At 43.9% G+C, this 20,678-nt stretch overlaps 1 protein-coding gene across 1 annotated transcript in view; it reads left to right on the top strand.

Moving 5' to 3' along the window:
* The window catches only part of si:busm1-71b9.3 (cadherin-1), a 54,248-nt gene that overhangs the window by 12,150 nt on the left and 21,420 nt on the right, over positions 1–20,678 (top strand). The window contains exons 3-13 of the mRNA XM_067451829.1: positions 4,137–4,384; positions 13,288–13,428; positions 13,514–13,669; positions 13,980–14,127; positions 14,216–14,388; positions 14,472–14,587; positions 15,281–15,353; positions 15,449–15,604; positions 15,909–16,056; positions 16,145–16,317; positions 16,401–16,516. Of these exons, the coding sequence (XP_067307930.1) occupies positions 4,137–4,384; positions 13,288–13,428; positions 13,514–13,669; positions 13,980–14,127; positions 14,216–14,388; positions 14,472–14,587; positions 15,281–15,353; positions 15,449–15,604; positions 15,909–16,056; positions 16,145–16,317; positions 16,401–16,516 (1,648 nt within the window). The remainder of the gene's footprint in view (positions 1–4,136; positions 4,385–13,287; positions 13,429–13,513; positions 13,670–13,979; positions 14,128–14,215; positions 14,389–14,471; positions 14,588–15,280; positions 15,354–15,448; positions 15,605–15,908; positions 16,057–16,144; positions 16,318–16,400; positions 16,517–20,678) is intronic.

The raw sequence follows: 20,678 nt of genomic DNA, 5'->3' as shown, positions 1-20,678 counted from the left end.
TTTGTCCACTTACCCACTTAAGTGACGGAATGACCCCTAGCCCCCAGCTGACCTCTGCTGTACTCTATACACTCAGTGGAACCAATCCATGTCTGTTTCATGTCACAATAGTGTATAGTTTGCATTAAAAACTGAATGTCCACGAAACCAGTATCAAGGGCCCACCGAAAACATCAGAAATGGGATGTTTTTGTGTTAGTAAAAAAAGACAAGAAAACATCCCACTTCTGATGTATTCAGTGGAATCCTTGTAAAGGCCCTGTGGACACATGTTAATTAAGTGTATTTTTCATAATTATAGTCAATATTTCATATAAAACCATTTATACTGTACTCTCCACACACAGTGGAACCAATCCATGTGTTTCATGTCACAATAGTGTATAGTTTGCATAAAAACTGAATGTCCACGAAACCAGTATCAAGAGCCCACTGACTACATCAGAAATGGGATGTTTTTTTATAAGTAAAAAACAACAAGAAAACATCCCACTTCTAATGTATTCAGTGGACACCTTGTAAAGGCCCTGTGGACACATGTTAATTAAGTGTATTTTTCATAATTATAGTCAATATTTCATATAAAACCACCTCTACTGTACTCTACACATGCAGTGGAACCAATCCATGTCTGTTTCATGCTACAATAGTGTATAGTTTGCATAAAAAATGCAATGTCCATGTATCCACTATTTGAAGGCCACTAAATACATTGCAGCTGGGACATTCCTCTCTTTCAGTGAATAAAACCCTAAAATTGGGGGTAAGGACCTAGGGGCGTCGAATGCTTGATTTGGCAGGGAGCTTCGTGGGGCTCCCTGTAATGCCTCGGCGAGAGCTGCAGTCACTCTGAGGGACTTTACACTGGATGTCCTAAAACAGCCGGGTGGGCTGCGTCTGTGAGCATCCGTAGGTCAAATGAACCTGCCCCTTGCCCTAACAAGATGAAGACAAGCTTTTTGTAAACTTAGTAAGTAAGCAGACAAATAGTGGGTTAGTGGGACTCGGGGCGGGGTCCCGGTAGGCGCAGGGACCGCACTTTGGGGTCAAAGGTCTATTCCATCACTATAGTAGGGAAGCGGACAAATAGTAAGTTTGTGGTACTCAGGGAGGCGGTCCCAAAAGGCGTGGCAGTGGGGCGAGCGGTCATTGGAGGTCAATAGGGCATTCCGCCACTGTAGTAGGGAAGCGGACAAATAGTGGGTTTGTGGGAAGGGGCCTGCAGCCCGAGTGGCCCCATGTGCCCAGCAGAGAGATGGACAAATAGATGGTACATGGCAGTAAAGGCCCCCAAGTAAGAGCCTCATCCATTTACTAAAAGGGAAAATGGACAAATAGTGCATTGGCGGGAGAAACTACCCCGTTTGACCCCAAAAATGTTCAGAAATGGACAATTAAAAGGTCCCAGGGATGAGGGTGAAGGTCAGCAGACGAGTGTCACCCCCTACAGGTGTCCATTACCCCCTTATTCCGGGGTCAGCAGTTTAAGAGGCACGGAAGGTGGGGTAAGCAGAAACATCCCAATAGCCCATTACCTAAAGGGCAAAGTGGATCCAAATTCACCCTGCGGTCCATCCGGGGCACTATATGTACAATGGCAATTTATATGAATGGGATTTTTCCCATGAACCCACTATATGTGCTTCCTTGTAATAAATAAATAAATAAATACATTAATTAATAAATAAATTGATTTTATAGAAGATTTACGAAATAAAAGACAAGATGTTTTGTCTATTGTAATGTTTGTGATTTTAACATTGACTATAGCATATGTTTACATATTTTGCCGCTTGCGTTGCGTGAGCAACGTAACATATAAATCTAAAGGCTATATAAATTTAAAGGAATTTAATAAAACGTTGTTTATATTAATGCTTTTAAATGTGTCATCTATGAAAGAGTGTATACAAGTGAATTGCAATGATGACAAGCCATGTTCAGTAGCCTAACAACTTTTACATTTGAAATAAAAATAGATAACAATTAACAGTTTGTGGTGTACAGCCGAGGATCAGTTACACACTGCAAACGCAGCATATGTGTAAGCACAACAGTGCGTGTGGCTCCTGCACCGCATAAGCACCACAACACACACCGCATATGCACTGCAGATGGAGTATGTGTGAAACTGGAATAAGGGTCAAAGCTCACAAAGAAGTGTTGATTAATGGTGTATGCAAGAAATAAGTGTTCTCTTTCATAGATTCATGTTACGCTGAGTCAGTAGATGATGCTATGAGGACACCCTCCAGCTGAGCCTCAAAAGGATGCACTATCGCTCCTCAGATTTTCTTATTCAGGAAGTGAATTATTTGCATGTGTTTTGTTAGAACTTCCAGCAAATCACAGTGAGTTGAAAGAACTGTTGAAAAAAAATATATATATGACATGCTAGAAACATTTAAATCACTGCAATAATTATGCAACCATTGACTCTTAAGTACTTGCCAATTTAAATCCAAACTAAAAATCCAAATCTTGTAAAAAAAAATATATATATATATATTGGCCTGGCAGTGTAGATTAAGGGAAGTTTTGATAGGTGCCATTTTCCTATAGGTAGGATCAGCTGAGAGTTAGCTGATGCAAGCATGACTGACATGGCCTGCCTAAACTAATGCTTTGCATGAGCCAGATGTTGAGCTAAGGCTATTGAAAGCAAGCAGATGGATTTCTCCCTTTCTTTCTCACCCCACTGTAATTTATACTTAATGTACTGTGCCCAAGACTTGACGTTCGCTATGAAAATTCTTCCAGTTGAAATTATGTTTTTCTACTGTTGCATTAGACTATGGAAGCAGACAGGCAAACCTCTTCCCCATAGTGGTCAGGAAGCGTGGCCCTCTTTGGCATATTCTGAGCTTTTGGATATGGAGATGTGCTATAAAAAGTTGGACTTTAGTCAGATGCAGCCCAGCTGAAAGAGCAGTCTAAATTAGACCACACTTTTTGGCCTGCTGTCGGGAGATTTTGAAGTACTGCAAGCAGACTTTTTTGGCACAGATCAATAACTCCACTACCTCTGACTTTATCTCTGGTATTATGGAGTAGGTTAAAAAGTTATACACAGAAACTAAGCAAAATGCACTCCCTTTTTAAACATCGAAGCTGATATCACAACCTATCTGGTACCCCTTTTCCACCAAGGCAGTGCTGGTGCTAGTTCGGAGCCAGAGCCTAGTTTCAAATCGGTTCTTTGTCTTTCTACAACAAAAGCACCAGCTCCGAGCCAGGAAAAGTGGTTCTTAAGTAGCACTAAAATATTGCTGGGCTAGAAATAAGAACCATTTGCATCAGCGGCTGGACGCAGGGTTAACGTGACCAACAAGACGAACACAAACTTGTAACCGCCATTTTTTAAATAGCAGCTAATCAAGCTAACAGTTGCTCGATTGTAATCTCCATCTATACAAATCATGGAGAGCCGTACACATGCGTTAGATCCACGGCGTTCTGATGCCGATGTAGGATCATAAAGCCATGAGCCATTGAGGGAATTAGGCTTGTTCGAGATGCATCGGCGTGCGCTGTGCAAACCGGTTGCGTATGACATCAAAGTACAGCGAGCGCAAACGACTCCTTATGCTTTTGAATCGCTTATGCGGTATTTTGATATCATACGCGGATCTGTCCGCCCAGCTCCGATGCATCTCGAAAAAGCCTAGAGTATTTCCCGCTGCCTCGCTAACGAGAAAGATGAGACATATACAGTGACGTAAGACTTGGCTCTGTGGTAGCTCTCTAGCCGGTGGAAAGCCAAACCAGTTCTTAAAGGCTCCTCGGTCGATCCAACTTAGAACTGACACTTGCACTGGCTCTGAACTAGCACCCGGTTCATTCTGGTGGAAAAGGGGTATGGTTGACCTGGTAAATGGTACTAAAGAGAGGCTGGTATTGTTACATTTTTAAAATTAAGTTGGTATGACTTGGTATGCCTGATTTCCTGACTAATCATGTAGTTGTACTGTAGATGTACTGGTATTTTTGACAACACTATATCAGCTCATCGTCACACCTGGAGTGTGTTCCCATAGCATCAGCTTCTGACACAGCGTCTTGTTCCCCGTTCAGGGAACCAGGTTTACATATGACAAGTCTCTCTATTGCATCAATTGAATCCTTTTTTCTGACAGTAAATTTCAATACATGCGATGGAAGAACGAGAACACTCTTTCAGTCCGCTGACAAGCGGTTTTATGTGAACACGGATGGGACTGTAACACTCAAGAGACAAGTGACTCTTCATGAAGGCCACAAGGTGTTTTCTGTGCACGCTTGGGACTCCAGTGGCAAGAAGCACACAGTATCTGTCAGAGTTGAGCGAGTTCACCATCATGAGGACCATCACATGGACACGACCACAACCGTCTCCTCTCCACAGGTACAAACAAGCTCCTTTTGGAAACTGCTGTCAGTACAGCACAAGCCTGACCTCTATTGGGCATCTCAGTTATGTGCTACTTTACATATTCAATGATAATTTTCAGCTTATTTTCAGTCTAGGACTAATTATTGGAGACATGCTAGATTCATGAAATATCCAATCACTACAAATAAATGTAATTTTTCACAGCCCTCTCTGATTGGTTTCAAACTAAGCTAAAGCCTAAAAGCTATGATTACCTAAACGTGTACACTTTTACATTCTACTTCATTTATCATATGTAAGGGAATACTGTACGGCCAGCCATGAAAACTAAAGCTAATAAACCCTGAATAGGGACCCTAAAATGTACCCCATCCCATAAATGAATGCTTAGGTAACACTTTATAATAATAATCAGTTATAAGTCTTATAAGTTAATAGTTAATGATGAGCTTTTTGTTTGTTTTTTAAACTTGACTATATGGTTGAGTCCGAGAGTTAATAATTGGTCTTTAGGTCCTTAAATAAACTATTCTTAACGAAAATCTTATATCCAAGATTACAGGTGTTTCTTTTAACACAAAAAGCATTCTTATTAGAGACAATCAACTTAACATTAATTAAAGTACTCTTAGTATAACAAAATTTATTTAGCAATGTCCCCATGATGTTCATTTAAACTTTCCAGGATCGACGATTTCCCTTACCGAAATCACTCTTGTTTCTTCTGGCGTTCCATTTAATCGAATCATCACATGACCATTTCTGCTCCACGTTGCTTGTATCTTGTATTGCTTTCATAAACTCTGTGCTTGTCTCGCAATATCAGTGTTCTTTTTTTGGTAAGGTGTTCATTAATGTACACCCCAGTCCCTTTAAGTTTCCGGGCCTGGCGCAATAGTTCAACTTCTGCTCACAAAATGAACTATAATTTCTGGTTTGGCCGTGCGGATCCTTCTAGGAAGTACATGACAGGCAGATATATCCTCCGTTTTAATGCTGATGCTCTTACTTGTGAGGTATGGTACAAACAACCTGCCGCTCGAGATGTTGTAGCTACTCCGCCGGTGTGTTCTCGCCCTCATTCATTCCGCCGGTACTAGCGGCAGTAGCTCTCACATAAGTTTGATGTTTTGTTTCCAGTCCATTGATGGTTACTTCCTCCAACCGCATGTATTGTTCTAAGTCACCGACTCTTCTCTCCAGTGCGCAGATGACCTTATCCGTCTCTTTCAGAATTTCCTTCAGGGCATTGACTTCAATAAGCAGGCTTACTATTTGAGCTTGCTATACACCCACATTGGAAAGCTTTTCCATTATGGATTCAAGCATGTAATAATGTTCGTGGATGGAAGGAAGGAGGCGAACGTTTAACAACTTTAATATACAAATAAATAAACAAAACGAAAGTAAAACCGCGGGCAGCACCTCACGGACGACTGCCCGCCTATACACACATAATAAAACTCAACATAAAGTCCAGGCCTGGTCCTCTCTCGTCTTCCGCTGCCTTCGCTCCTCCTTTTATGCTCCCGTCCCTTGGCCGCGAGACGAGACCGGTGTGTCACGCAGCTGGTACCCATTACCACTCGTCACCGGCCCGCTCTCGCAGTCCCTCGCCCCGCTGCTTGCCACACCACAAAGCGATTTTTATTTTATTTTATATATTATCCAGCTCTTCCTCCACATAATTACTTGCTTTCTTAGGCGGCATGTCTGTTTCGTTTAATATCTAATTTAATGTCCAATTTTAATTCACTTTAACTCTGTTAATTCAAACTTTATCTCTGTTAAAGGTGCCATGTGTTAAAATTGAGGTAAAAATTTTCAAAAAAATGACCTACATGCATCAAAAGAATGAGAAGAAATAAGGGCGATGATGTAATTAAAAAAATGTCAAGTTATAGTGCTGCAGAGATATCAACCTTAATTAGCATTAGCATTACTAGCCCCGGACCGACAGGTGTCGTAATACCAGTCTCGGCCATGGGAGGCAGTATGCGGGCAACATAACCACCAGCCAACCTGGCGTACTTGAACCTGATGTCAGTCGTGTGGAAAGTACAGCCCACTACTTCATTTCAGTTCAGGGAAGAGAGCGGACGGATGGCCGAAGCTCTTGGCCCCTTAAATGTATCTGATATGGTAACAATAGCTGTTTTTACCTGACCGTCATAATAAAAGTACTCGCGAGCCGTTTAGAATCGCCCTCCAGTGGACGAAAAGTTGCATAGTGCACCTTTAATTCAAATTCAATCTCTGTCTATTACCACACTGCAACTCATACGTAAATAAGAGCAGCTACAGTAGTAAAATATGTGGGAGATGACTATAGTATTGCAATAGGTAGCCCTTTAAAGTCAAAACTAGTTAGCATATAATTTGTAGTAGAAAGGATTTAATGAAAAAATCTGGTTATTGTTTCACTAACATAGATGTATGAGATGATAAAAACATCATGGGGGGGGGGGGGGGCGAGAGAGGCTTTAAAAAGAGAAGAGAGAAAGAGCGTGAGCAAAGAAGCCCAGTGAAAGGAAGCGCCAGAAAGCAGACCCCAAGAAGAGAGAGCCAGAGAATCAAAAGACAGAACAACCGTTACAATCTTCTTTTATTCTTTTCTTGACAATGTGACTGAAACCCTAATGTGAGACATTCAAACTGACCAATCAGATCATTTCCACTTCCCCCACTGTAAAGGTGTGACACACATTTTGCAAGAAGTCCTCGCTGCAGCCTGAAGCACGATGACGTACTGGATCAGATCCAACGCGTACTGGACGCGCATGCGCGGTGGTTTCATTCACAATTGGATGACGTCATATACGCATGCGCAGTAGAGTTTTGGGGACATCATTGAATGCACAGGAGAGTTTTGCTGGATAGATAAATACTCAAACCGCTCGCGCAAAAATAATGATTAATAACATGCTCATCAGGACACACGTTTTGCATTTTCCCTTGAATGTGTAGGCTACTGGTATTTTAAGCTCTTTACAGATCGTGTTGCATTGTACCTTGAGGATTAAAATTACAGAGACAATTACTTGACTAATTTTTCCTTCCACTCAACAGCAAGTATGATCAGAATATAAAATTGTAACTGTTTTGCATGCATGTACAGCGAAACTATGTAATTTAGGCATCACATTTATGAAAAGATGATTTATTCATCAATAATTACTTAATACTATTTATCAGTACTACAACTACACAGTTTAGAACATCATCTATATACAATAATGATCATACATGTCAAGACTAGCGCATACGCATTATAAATTAACCCAGAGATCGGAATGAATGACGTTGCCATAACGATCCACCATCCAGTACGTATTGGATCTGATCCAGCAACGTCATCGTGCTACAGGCTGCAGCGAGGGGTGTCTCACATTTTGGCCTGCAGACCTCCAGCTTCTCTTTGAGTTTAGGAATTCCAAATGGCCCTTGTGGAGGATGAAACATTAAAGCAAACATCTTTGATTATTTTAAATCCTACAGCTGTTTAATTCTAAAGAATAATGTTGTTCCCTATATCGAGGGAACTCAACACTGCGTCGTCGAGTGACGACACTCTGGGAACGCCCCCAGCGTGACGGCTCTGAAGTATGAATGAAATCAGCCACCAATCCGATTGGTGCAACGTCGTGACGTAACCGGCGACGGCGTACACGGAAGCTATAAGAAGGCGCCGCCCCAAACAACAGACAGTCTTTGCTCTTCAGCGAGGCGCTCTGTGTGAATATTGTTTGTCTATTTACTGTTGTCTGTCTGAATATCAGTCCCTCTCTAAGAAAGCATGGCAAGCGAGCAGTTTAGAAGGTGTGTTCATCCGTGCCCGCGCTTCATTACGGGCTCGGACACACACCAGCTGTGTGTGCAGTGTCTCGGAGCGCAGCACGCTCAGGCGGCGCTTGAGGGTGCCGCCTGCAGCGAGTGTGAGAGGCTGCCGCTCCGGGTGCTGCGCTCACGGCTGGCCGTCTTCACCGAAGGCGGTCAGGCTCGCGAGCCCCGTGGGTCTGGTCCCGCGTCTGTTGAGGCAGCGCGGCGGCGTAGATCCTGGGGCTCACAACTGGATCTCGCGACGGGAGGCGGGCATGCTGAGGCATCTTCCCAATCCTCGTCCGATGATTCAGACGCTCTTCCGCCTCGTGAGGAAGCCCGCGCTGCGGCTTCTTCCCACGAGGTCGATAACCCAGTGCTGATGCTGTCTGATTCCGAGGGATCAGATCAGTTCAGCCTGGAGGCGGGCGGAGTGCAGGTGAATTCACCTCTTCACTCTCCCGCTCAAGAAGAGCTGGTGGACGTGCTGACACGTGCTGTGGCCAAACTCAGTATCGACTGGCCACAGGAAGAGGTGGAAGTCCAGCCTGTGAGCAGGTTGGATGGATGCTTCTTCAAAAAGCGTGCTCAGCCGCCACGCAGGGGCTTGCCGTTTTTCCCGGATTTGCACAATGAGTTGTGCAAATCATGGGGAAAACCATACTCGTCGCGCCTATCGACACCCCCAGTTCTTGACTTCGGGTGTGTCGTGGGTGCGGCTGAGGCTGGTTATGGGACGCTGCCTCGCATCGAGGAGGCACTAGCGAGCTACCTGTCTCCCGAGGCAGCAGCGTCCCTGAAAGCCCCTGTCCTGCCCACCAAGCCATGCAGGGACACGTCGTCCCTGGTGGGCAGGGCTTATCGAGCGGCCGGTAGAGCTGGTAGTTGCCTGCACACCATGGCGGTACTGCAGGCATACCAAGCTGAGCTCCTCAAAGAGCTCGATGAGGGAGAGGGTCCGTCTCCGGACGATATTACAGAGCTGCGGAAAGCTACCGACTTGTCTCTCCGCGTCACCAAAGAGACGGCCCGTGCTATCGGCCGCTCTATGGCTGGCATGGTGTGCGTGGAGAGGCACCTTTGGTTAAACCTGTCGGGGATGAAGGAGAAGGAGAAATCCTTCCTTCTGGATTCCCCGATAGCTCCTGTGGGTCTCTTCGGCGACGCAGTCAATAGCATTGTCGAGAGATTCCAGGAGGTGAGGAAACAGTCGGCGGCTTTCCGGCAGTATCTCCCTCGCCGCCAGGGGCCTCCTGTAGCCAGCAGGGAGGTCTCTGGCGGCCAGTCCCGGCCCTCCACCAGCGCCCACAGACAGGCGCAAAAGGAGAGCGTCGCTTCCCGCGCCCCTCCCGAGGGAGCCTGGCAAAGGAGGCGACGTTCTCGCCAGAAGTCTTCTAAGCCGAAGGGCGACTTGAGGGAAGTCCTTCAGGCGAAGAAGGCTTCTGGCAAGCGGCCCTAGCTGCGGCGGGATCGCTCAGAGCTGGCCCTCCCGGGGGCGGACGACCGAGGTCGTTCCGAGCCCGCAGCTCTGGGGAAATCGATGTTGTTTTCCCGCCGTTAACAACGCTTCGGGCCTCATCGTTTTCCCGCGTACGTGTGCTGTCCCAGCCGCCTCGAAATCGACCTGCGGCGGGGCAGCGAATGCGTGCGCACACCGAAAATCCTCCCCGACTAAGCTCTGCCGGGCGGCCGCTTCAGGGGGTTGGGCAGGGGGTTCGGTGGGTACCAGAGACCAGCCTCGAGAGCTGGTTCCCCTAGTAGAATATATCGGCGCATGGATGTGTCTCCCGAATATTTCTGCTTGGGTCCTGAGTACAGTGGGAAGGGGGTACAGATTGCAGTTCAGAGTTCCACCACCGAAGTTCAGCGGGGTGGTCTGGACTGTGGTCCCCCCGGCCCAGAGGCAGGTTATGGAACAAGAAGTACAGTCTCTGCTGGTCAAGGGGGCGATAGAAAAGATCCCTCCGCCAGACAGGGAGTCGGGCTTTTACAGCCGTTATTTCATTGTTCCCAAAAAGGGTGGAGGCTTACGTCCAATATTAGATCTGAGGTACTTGAATCGGTCTCTGAGGAGATTCAGGTTCAAGATGCTCACAATTCAAATGATCGTGAATCTGATCCAGTTCGAGGACTGGTTCGTCACGATAGATCTAAAGGACGCATACTTTCATGTCTCCATCCTTCCTGCCCACAGGAAGTTCCTGAGGTTCGCTTTCGGGGGCGAAGCGTACCAATATCGGGTGCTTCCTTTCGGTCTAGCTCTTTCCCCTCGCACCTTCACGAAGTGCATGGATGCAGCTCTGGCCCCTATGAGGCTGCAGGGCATCCGTGTGCTGAATTACATCGACGACTGGCTCATTATGGCAAAGTCGCGCGAGATGGCGATTCGGCATCGAGATGTTGTTTTAGCCCATCTCAGGTGCTTGGGGCTGAGACTGAACACGGCCAAGAGCGTGTTGATACCCGCCCAGAGGACTACGTTCCTCGGGGTGGTATGGGACTCAACCTCGATGCGAGCGAGCATGTCTCCCGCACGGGTGGGTTCTATACTGGCGGAGGTCTCAGGGGTGAAGCTAGGCCACAGCCGCACTGTGAAGCAGTTGCAGAGACTGCTGGGACTCATGGCAGCAGCATCCAACGTAATTCCCTTGGGTCTGCTATACATGAGGCCCCTCCAGTGGTGGCTAGGAACCAAGGGGTTTTCCTCGAGGGGAAAACCTTTCCGTATGATCAGGGTAACGCGCAGATGCCTTCGTTCCCTCGTTATATGGAAGGATCCGAGGTTCCTGTCCCAGGGGCCCGTGTTAGGAGCGTTATGTTGCAGGAAGATCCTTTCAACAGACGCCTCCCTCACGGGCTGGGGCGCGGTCATGGAAGGCCGGTTCATGAGGGGTTCGTGGGGACCCCAACATTCCTCCTGGCACATAAATTGCTTGGAAATGTTGGCGGTTTACAAAGCTTTGAGGAGCTTTCTCCCAGACCTTCACGGCCACCATGTCCTGATACGATCCGACAATACGTCGGTGGTATCGTATCTCAATCACCAGGGGGGTCTGAGGTCACGCCCACTATGCAAATTGGCGCTTCAGATCCTCCTGTGGTCCCAGGGGAAACTGTCGTCTCTCAGAGCGATGTATGTCCCAGGGGACCAGAACCAGGGAGCGGATGTCCTGTCGAGGCAGGGGCTGAGGCCCGGGGAGTGGCGGCTCCATCCAGAGGTGGTGGAGGCCATTTGCGAGAGGTTCGGCCCAGTGGAAGTGGATCTGTTTGCTTCCGTAGAAACGACCCACTGCCCACTGTGGTTCAGCCTCAGGCCTCCGGCCCCGTTGGGGCTGGATGCCATGACACAGACGTGGCCGAGGCAGCGTCTGTACGCATTTCCCCCGATCATTCTGCTCCCGGGAGTTCTAGAGCAAGTCCGCCGGGAGGGCATCAGCCTCCTATTAGTGGCACCCCGGTGGCCGTCCCGAGCTTGGTTCTCCGACATTGTGGCACTTCTAGACGGGACCCCGTGGCAGGTCCCTCTGAGGAGGGATTTGCTGTCTCAGGCAGGGGGTGTGATTTTCCACCCCAGGCATGAGTTGTGGAACCTCTGGGTCTGGCCTCTGAGGGGGCACAGTACCTAGAGGAGGGTCTGCCACAGGAGGTCGTTGAGACCATTCTCAGCTCTAGGGCTCCCTCTACGAGGAAACTGTATAGCCTAAAGTGGAATGTCTTTACTAGCTGGTGTAGAGAAAGGGGGGTGGACCCAGTTGACTGCGCAATCGCTTCAGTACTGGAGTTCCTCCAGGACCGTTTCTCCGCGGGTTTGACCCCATCCACTCTGAAGGTGTATGTGGCAGCCATAGGGGCTTTCCACTCGCCTTTGGAAGGGGGCCCTTTGGGTAGACACCACTTGGTTGTGCGTTTTCTCTGTGGGGCTAGGAGATTGAGGCCTGCGGCTCATCCCAGAGTCCCGGCTTGGGACCTGGCGGTGGTTCTGGAGGGGTTGGCTGAGGCCCCCTTCGAACCATTGGAGTCGGCTGAGGCGAGAAATCTGACCCTGAAGGTAGCATTTCTCCTCGCCATCACTTCTCTGAGGAGAGTGGGGGACCTCCAGGCATTGGCGGTCACGCCTACTTGCTTGGAGTTTGCCCCGGGCGGGGTGAAAGCTATCTTGCATCCTAGACCGGGCTACGTGCCCAAGGTCCCTTCTTCAGGGATGGGGTCGGTATTTCTTCAGGCTTTTCATCCTCCGCCTCACGCGACGGCAGAGGAAGCTAGGCTGCACCTGCTCTGCCCGGTTAGGGCATTGAGGATCTATCTAAACAGGTCAGCTCAATGGAGGAAATCGGACCAGCTTCTGGTGTGCTTTGGCCCCCCTAAGAAAGGGTTGCCTGCGGCGAGACAGACTATTAGTAACTGGATCGTGCAGGCGATAGCCACGGCTTATCGGGTGCGCAATATGCCTTCACCCATGGCCGTGAGGGCTCACTCTACGAGGGGCTTGGCCTCCTCGGTGGCCCTCCTTTCGGGAGCCTCACTTATTGAGATTTGTGAGGCGGCGGGTTGGGCTAATCCACACACCTTTATAAGATTTTATAAGCTGGACCTCCCGGCTACGCCGGGTGCTAGAGTGCTTGCGTCCTGAGTGTGCCTGGGATCCAGCTTCACACCAGGATGGGCGTGTCTCGGTGTGGCATAGTGGGTATTGACGTTCCCAGAGTGTCGTCACTCGACGATGCAGTGTTGAGTTCCCTCGATATAGGGAACGTCTCGGGTTACTATTGTAACCCTTGTTCCCTGAGAGGGAACGAGACACTGCGTCTCGTCGCCACACCTACACGTAGAGCGCTCGCTTCATCGCAAAGGCTGTCTGTTGTTTGGGGCGGCGCCTTCTTATAGCTTCCGTGTACGCCGTCGCCGGTTACGTCACGACGTTGCACCAATCGGATTGGTGGCTGATTTCATTCATACTTCAGAGCCGTCACGCTGGGGGCGTTCCCAGAGTGTCGTCACTCGACGACGCAGTGTCTCGTTCCCTCTCAGGGAACAAGGGTTACAATAGTAACCCGAGACGTTTTTTTTGCTCATTGCATTTTACTAACTTTTTTTAGATGGAATCTGCTTCCGATGATCTGGTTCTGACATTTCCAAAGTCTTCGACGGGTCTGAGGAGAGCAAAGAGAGGTTGGGTTATTCCTCCGTTCAGTGTACTTGAGAACAGCCGAGGTCCTTTCCCAATAAAGCTGGTCCAGGTGAGTGAAAGTCATTCAAAATGTTATGGCTGAGAAGAAGTTTTTCTGGTATTAACTTCATTCTGTTATTTCTTTCTGTATTTAGATCAAGTCGGACTATTCTAAAGAAACTCGGATGCAGTACAAGATCACCGGTGAAGGGGCCGATCTGGACCCTAAGGGGACTTTTATTATAGACAAACATTCTGGGTTTGTGTTTGTGACTCGGCCACTCGACAGAGAAACAAAAGCTTCATACATGGTAAGTTGATTTAGTGCCTCTAACTTTTAAAATCAACAGTTAGTTCTTAGTGTATTTCAGCATTGGATTGTCTGCAAAAGTTGTCAGTTAATCAGATAAAACATTTAAATGCTTTACACTTTTTTGATGTGTTTGCAGAGGCCGTAAATTATTTGTATTTATTTTTTTCATTTATATATCTACTAAAAATAGTACGTTTTCTTCAACTACAGTTGCATTTTAATGTCTCAAAGCTAGCAGACATGGACTAAAAGTTTCAACCGCAGATATTTGCCTCTTAACGTGCCTTTATTTCTTCTCCTGTTTTTAGCTTGTCGCTCATGCCTCTGGAGCTGATGAGCCTTCTATAGCAGAAAGTCCAATTGAGATTATTGTAAATGTGATGGATGCAAATGATAATCCTCCTGTTTTTACACAAAATCCATTCAATGGAGAAGTTCCTAAAGCTGTTAAAATAGGTAGGTGTAGGTGCAGTTTCTCAGTGAAATGGTTTCAGCCTCTTCAGCTCGTACCGCCTAATCAGTCTTTATTCTTCACTCTCTGAAGGTCTTGAGTTTATGACCGTCCCAGCCACTGATGCAGATGATCCAGATACTTACAATGCAGATCTCAGATACTCAATAATCAAGCAAGAACCAGAATTGCCAAATCCAAACATGTTTCAAATCAACTCTTTTACTGGAGGAATTTCTGTGAATTCTGAAGGCTTGGACAAAGAGGTGAGAAATCTGAGGAATGATCTCGCAGTGGTGAAGGATAATTTAATGTAAACAAACTCATGTGAAATCATCTTCCCTTCCAGAAATGGCCCAAATACACTTTGACAGTTGTGGCTGCTGACCTGGAAGGAAAAGGTTTGTCAACCACTGGCACAGCTGTTATTACTGTGACTGACAGCGGAAAATCACAGAAGATAACGTAAGAAATGTTGCAAAATGATTACATTTGACAATTCTGACTGGTTTCTTTAGAGATTTACAGATCTTGCATTTCACAATAAATATCCCATAGACTTGCATTGATGGACTTTTCATAATAATAAAAATAATTTGTTACATTTATATAGCGCTGTTGCAGCCAAAATAAATTAACTTTGTTGTATTACTGAATAAGAGACAAACCTTATGATGGGTACACACCAAAAGATTTTTTACATCTTATAAGATTTTCAAAATGTGATATACCACAAACATGAGGAACAATTATCCTAGATTTAACCGTTTTGCTCCTATAGTGTGTGGTGTGCCATGATGTGACAAAGACAGCACACCACACATGAACAGATTTTCAACCAGAGTCCCGACTGTAAACACAGCAAATCTCGCAAAATCTCGCAAGACTTCAGGCCGGCGACACACTGCAAAACTAGAGCTTGCACAAAATAGTGTGCATCTTTGAAATCGTGTCCATGCTAGAAATAGAACAGATGCCTATTTTTCACGCAACATGCAAGCGTGTTTGAAGCGTTTCCAGGCAAAATAGAATACACTGCAAAAAATTATCTTTTTACTTAGTAATTTTGTCTTGTTTCTAGCCTAAATATCTAACAATTCTTAAATCAAGATGTATTTACTAGATCAGTAAAACGACATAAGATATTTTTTCAAAGAGAGCAGGTTGGATTATTCCTCCGTTCAGTGTACTTGAGAACAGCCGAGGTCCTTTCCCAATAAAGCTGGCTCAGGTGAGTGAAAGTCATTCAAAATGTTATGGCTGAGAAGAGGTTTGTCTGTTATTGACTTCGTTCTGTTATTTCTTTCTGTATTTTTCTGTATTTAGATCAAGTCGGACTATTCTAGAGAAACTCAGATGCAGTTCAAGATCACCGGTGAAGGGGCCGATATGGACCCTAAGGGGACTTTTATTATAGACAAATTTTCTGGGTTTGTGTCTGTGACTCGGCCACTCGACAGAGAAACAAAAGCTTCATACAGAGTAAGTTGATTTAGTGCGTTTTAAAATCAACAGTTAGTTCTTAGTGTATTTCAGCATTGGATTGTCTGCAAAAGTTGTCAGTTAATCAGATAAAACATTTAAATGCTTTACACTTTTTTGATGTGTTTGCAGAGGCCGTAAATTATTTGTATTTATTTTTTTCATTTATATATCTACTAAAAATAGTACGTTTTCTTCAACTACAGTTGCATTTTAATGTCTCAAAGCTAGCAGACATGGACTAAAAGTTTCAACCGCAGATATTTGCCTCTTAACGTGCCTTTATTTCTTCTCCTGTCTTTAGCTTGTCGCTCATGCCTCTGGAGCTGATGTGCCTTCTATAGCAGAATGTCCAATGGAGATTATTGTAAATGTGATGGATGCAAATGATAATCCTCCTGTTTTTACACAAAATCCATTCAATGGAGAAGTTCCTAAAGCTGTTAAAATAGGTAGGTGTAGGTGCAGTTTCTCAGTGAAATGGTTTCAGCCTCTTCAGCTCGTACCGCCTAATCAGTCTTTATTCTTCTCTCTCTGAAGGTCATGAGTTTATGACCGTCACAGCCACTGATACAGATGATCCAGATACTTACAATGCAGATCTCAGATACTCAATAATCAAGCAAGAACCAGAATTGCCAAATCCAAACATGTTTCAAATCAACTCTGTTACTGGAGGAATTTCTGTGAATTCTGAAGGCTTGGACAAAGAGGTGAGAAATCTGAGGAATGATCTCGCAGTGGTGAAGGATAATTTAATGTAAACAAACTCATGTGAAATCATCTTCCCTTCCAGAAATGGCCCAAATACACTGTGACAGTTGTGGCTGCTGACCTGGAAGGAAAAGGTTTGTCAACCACTGGCACAGCTGTTATTACTGTGACTGACAGCGGAAAATCACAGAAGATAACGTAAGAAATGTTGCAAAATGATTACATTTGACAATTCTGACTGGTTTCTTTACAGATTTACATATATTGCATTTCACAATAAATATCCCATAGACTTGCATTGATGGACTTTTCATAATAATCAAAATAATTTGTTACATTTATATAGCGCTGTTGCAGCCAAAATAAATTAACTCTGTTGTATTACTGAATAAGAGACAAACCTTATGATGGGTACTAGACATGTGCCGATTTTCGATAATGCGATTTATCACGATAATGAATATGCACGATATTGTTATCGTGGGCACTTTAAAATATCGTAAATAATAATTTATTAACAATTTATGATTTTTTTTATAATGCACTCAAGAATACTTTGCCCATCAACCGTATAAATGCTCAACACCGCTGTATTCTGCGTCAAAGGGACACGCGCTCAGATATAAACAAGCCCAACGTGCGTTTGCACATGACTGAACCGGTGAAGGAGACGCGCTGCTGAAGTGCCGCTCAGTGACAGCAGAGGGCGCTGATGAACTGCAGAATGAAGCCGGTTACCCCGGAAACCAGCAAACAAACAAAAAAACGCGTGTAGTTTTTAAAACAGCCAATGTTGTTCATCAAGCACCAAATACTTAATACTTAAAGACTTAATAGGCTATTTATTTTCAAATTTAAACATTTTTATGTTTTAATCTGGACTACAACCCTAATAATTAGAACTGTTCTGATTATTTGTTATTGTTCAGTATAACTTTGAGATACGACTTCATTAGTTAACATGTTAATTCATTATTACCAAACTGACAATGAAAAAATACTTATAAAGAATTAATCATTCTATGTTAATTTCTTAGTTACTTTTTAATAACATTAAAATCAAAATCAAAATAACTTTTAATGGACCTAAGATAAAACTAACAATGATCGGTATTTCTTAACTAACATTAACAAAAACATTATACTTTCTGTACCAAATGTAGCTATTGTTCAATCTTAGTTAATGCATAAACTAATGAGCCCTTATTGTAATTTGTAAGCCTACCTGTTGTTCTTTATAGCCTAATTCTTTTGCACTTTAATCTGTTTGAAAATTGTACTTTTACAGCTCTGGAAAAAATCAAGAGACCACTTAACATTGATTTCTCAATGAGGGGTCTCTTAATTTTTTCCAGAGCTGTATATATTTTGGTGCATTATTGTATTTAAACATTCAGTTATTTTTGTTCTTACAAAAATAGTTCTTAAAGCTGTTATGCTATGGCAACACTTTTTTTTTTGCAACTTATTTAAATACCGTGATAATATTGTATATCGTGATAAAACGTCATCAATTAATCGCAGCATGAAAAATTGATATCGGCACATGCCTAATGGGTACACACCAAAAGATTTTTTACATCTTATAAGATTTTCAAAATGTGATATATCACAAACATGAGGACCAATAACCCTAGATTTAACCGTTTTGCTCCTATAGTGTGTGGTGTGCCATGATGTGACAAAGACAGCACACCACACATGAACAGATTTTCAACCAGAGTCCCGACTGTAAACACAGCAAATCTCGCAAAATCTCGCAAGACTTCAGGCCGGCGACACACTGCAAAACTAGAGCTTGCACAAAATAGTGTGCATCTCTAAAATTGTGTCCATGCTAGAAATAGAACAGATGCCTATTTTTCACACAACATGCAAGCGTGTTTGAAGCGTTTCCAGGCAAAATAGAATACACTGCAAAAAATTATCTTTTTACTTTGTAATTTTGTCTTGTTTCTAGCCTAAATATCTAACAATTCTTAAATCAAGATGCATTTACTAGATCAGTAAAACGACATAAGATATTTTTTCTTGTTTTTTTGAAAATAAAAGCAAAAGGAAGGGAGTTTTGTCTTAAAATAGGCAAAATGATCTGCCAATGGGGTGAGAAAAATAATCTAATTTCTAAATGAAATCTTGCTTCTTGTTTCCGTCCCAAACAGAAATAAGATTATTTTTCTCACCCCTTTCGCAGATCCATTTGCCTGTTTTAAGCAAAAACTCACTTCATTTCGATTTTTTTCCCCCCAGAAAACAAGCAAAAATATCTTGTCATTTTACTTGTCTAGTAAATGCATCTTGATTTAAGGATTTTTAGATATTTGGACTGGAAAAAGAAAAAAAATCCTTAAAATAAGAAGAACATTTTTGCAGTGTAGGAAAAGATGTTTAGATGTCATTTTGACATAAATACATAGGCTATTATTAAATTACATTTTAATGTTTAAAAGTCTTTAGGTTGTGACATATGCAAGTAATTTAAATAAATAATAATTATCGATTTTTAATACAGAACGAAATATTCTGCAGCCTATTTTGCCATCAATACCATATGTATGGTCAATACTGCAGAGTGCTGACGTTGTCTTTGCTGTATTAGTAGGCTATTTATTTATGTTTAACATGAAGTAGGCTATACATGAAGTAGGCTATACATGAAGTAGGCTATACATGAAGTAGTATAGGCCTTCCCTGTACATCAATAGCAGCAGCAGCGCTGCGTCAGACACGCTTCTGGTGTGCAAAGGCATAAAAAACGGCACACATGACACGCAACAGAAACGGGAAGAAATCGAGATGATAATGTTTGGAATGATTTTCACAGAAAATTCATGCCCAAGGAAAAAAAATGGTTTGGGTGAAGTCGTGAAGAGGGCTGGAACGGTCTGTACATGTTACAGAGTGACAGGCATAAAACAGTTGTTTTTTTTTCACACTGCTATGTTTTTTTAGGTGTCTCGTTGAAAATAGATATTATTCTCTTTGAAATGGCCTTATTAAAGAAACGTTAAGTAATTGTTTTTAGATTCGCAGTTTCTTACAGCTATTTGATGTTTTTAGAGGATGTTTGAAGATATGTTAAATAGAACTGTTGACACCGTAGCCTGCTTTCTGATTGGATATTATTTCATTTCACGTGAGTGTGCGCGTTTGTCCTCGGGGTTCCCCCTATACATCAGGATTTCTGATTGTAAATATCCAACATGTTGAACATTTACGATTCGTGATCGGGACGCCTCCGACGTTCTTCCGAGCAGGTTCGGACACTCTTAACACACTTCACACCAAAGGAAAATCTGATGAAATAATCTCTAGAACCATCAAGATAATCGGGATTGAGCTAGGATTGTCGGAAGGGGGGATATCGCCGCAAAATCAGGCTGATTATCTTTTGGTGTGTACCCAGCATTAGCCAATTGTGTTTATAAAGATTTATTCTTGCAAGAAAAGTCACATTCAATATAGCCATCAGTGTCTGTACCAGAGTTTCCGCTAGAAAAAAATGGTGCCGGTCAAAGTGACCGGCAGAGGTTTCGTTTTCCAGACATTTTGATGATATGCCGGTCAAAAACTTAAAAAAAAGACATAATCAGGCCGTATATGCAACATGTTTATTAGCCTAACTTTCAAATAGACTTCAAATAGGCGTAATTTGCGGGTGGGACAGGTGGGACATGTCCCTACCACTTTTTTAAAACATCTTGCTTCACGGATGAACCTAACTAATACAAACAAAACATCTCTGGTTAACTAGAAGGGTATAATTTCATTCGTTTGTTTGCTCATTGCCGCTGTTATCAGTGCTGCAGATTTCTCTCGCGGCTCGTGCAGTCTCCACACAGACGAGCGCTTTAATCTAACGCTTAACGCCTTTGCAGAGACTCTCTATTTTTTCCGGTCAGATCACGAAACAAAATGCACAAAAACTATTTCTGCTCTTGATGTAGGCCTACAACCACTGATAGGCCTAGTATTCGGTTTTGATGATAGAAAAAATAGGCTACGAGGGTATATTAGAAACGAGAACTTCTGACAAGTTTAACAGACTAGACCAGGGATTATAAGCAAAGTGTCCACATCTATTTGCCTTTATTCACGTGAAAAATCTTGGCACAACACTATTGTGTTTAGATGCATTCATTAAATGCAATTAATAGGATACATTTAATTATAAACTCAGTAGGCTATGTCTCATTTAGTTGGAAACATTTAAATTGGCCACCGTGAGAAATGACTCCTTGTCCTCTGGATACATTTCGCTGAAATCACATATGAGGACTTCGCAGGCTGTGGAGAAGTGCAATCCTCCATAGCCACGTTGCATCACGTTGCAGGCTTACGGTATTGATAAGAGGCAGTT

This window comes from Pseudorasbora parva, chromosome 1 (assembly GCF_024679245.1).
Source record: "Pseudorasbora parva isolate DD20220531a chromosome 1, ASM2467924v1, whole genome shotgun sequence".
NCBI classification, from domain to species: Eukaryota; Metazoa; Chordata; class Actinopteri; order Cypriniformes; family Gobionidae; genus Pseudorasbora; species Pseudorasbora parva.
The sequence above is the reverse complement of the archived record's forward strand: the minus strand, read 5'-3'. Positions and strand labels throughout refer to the sequence as shown.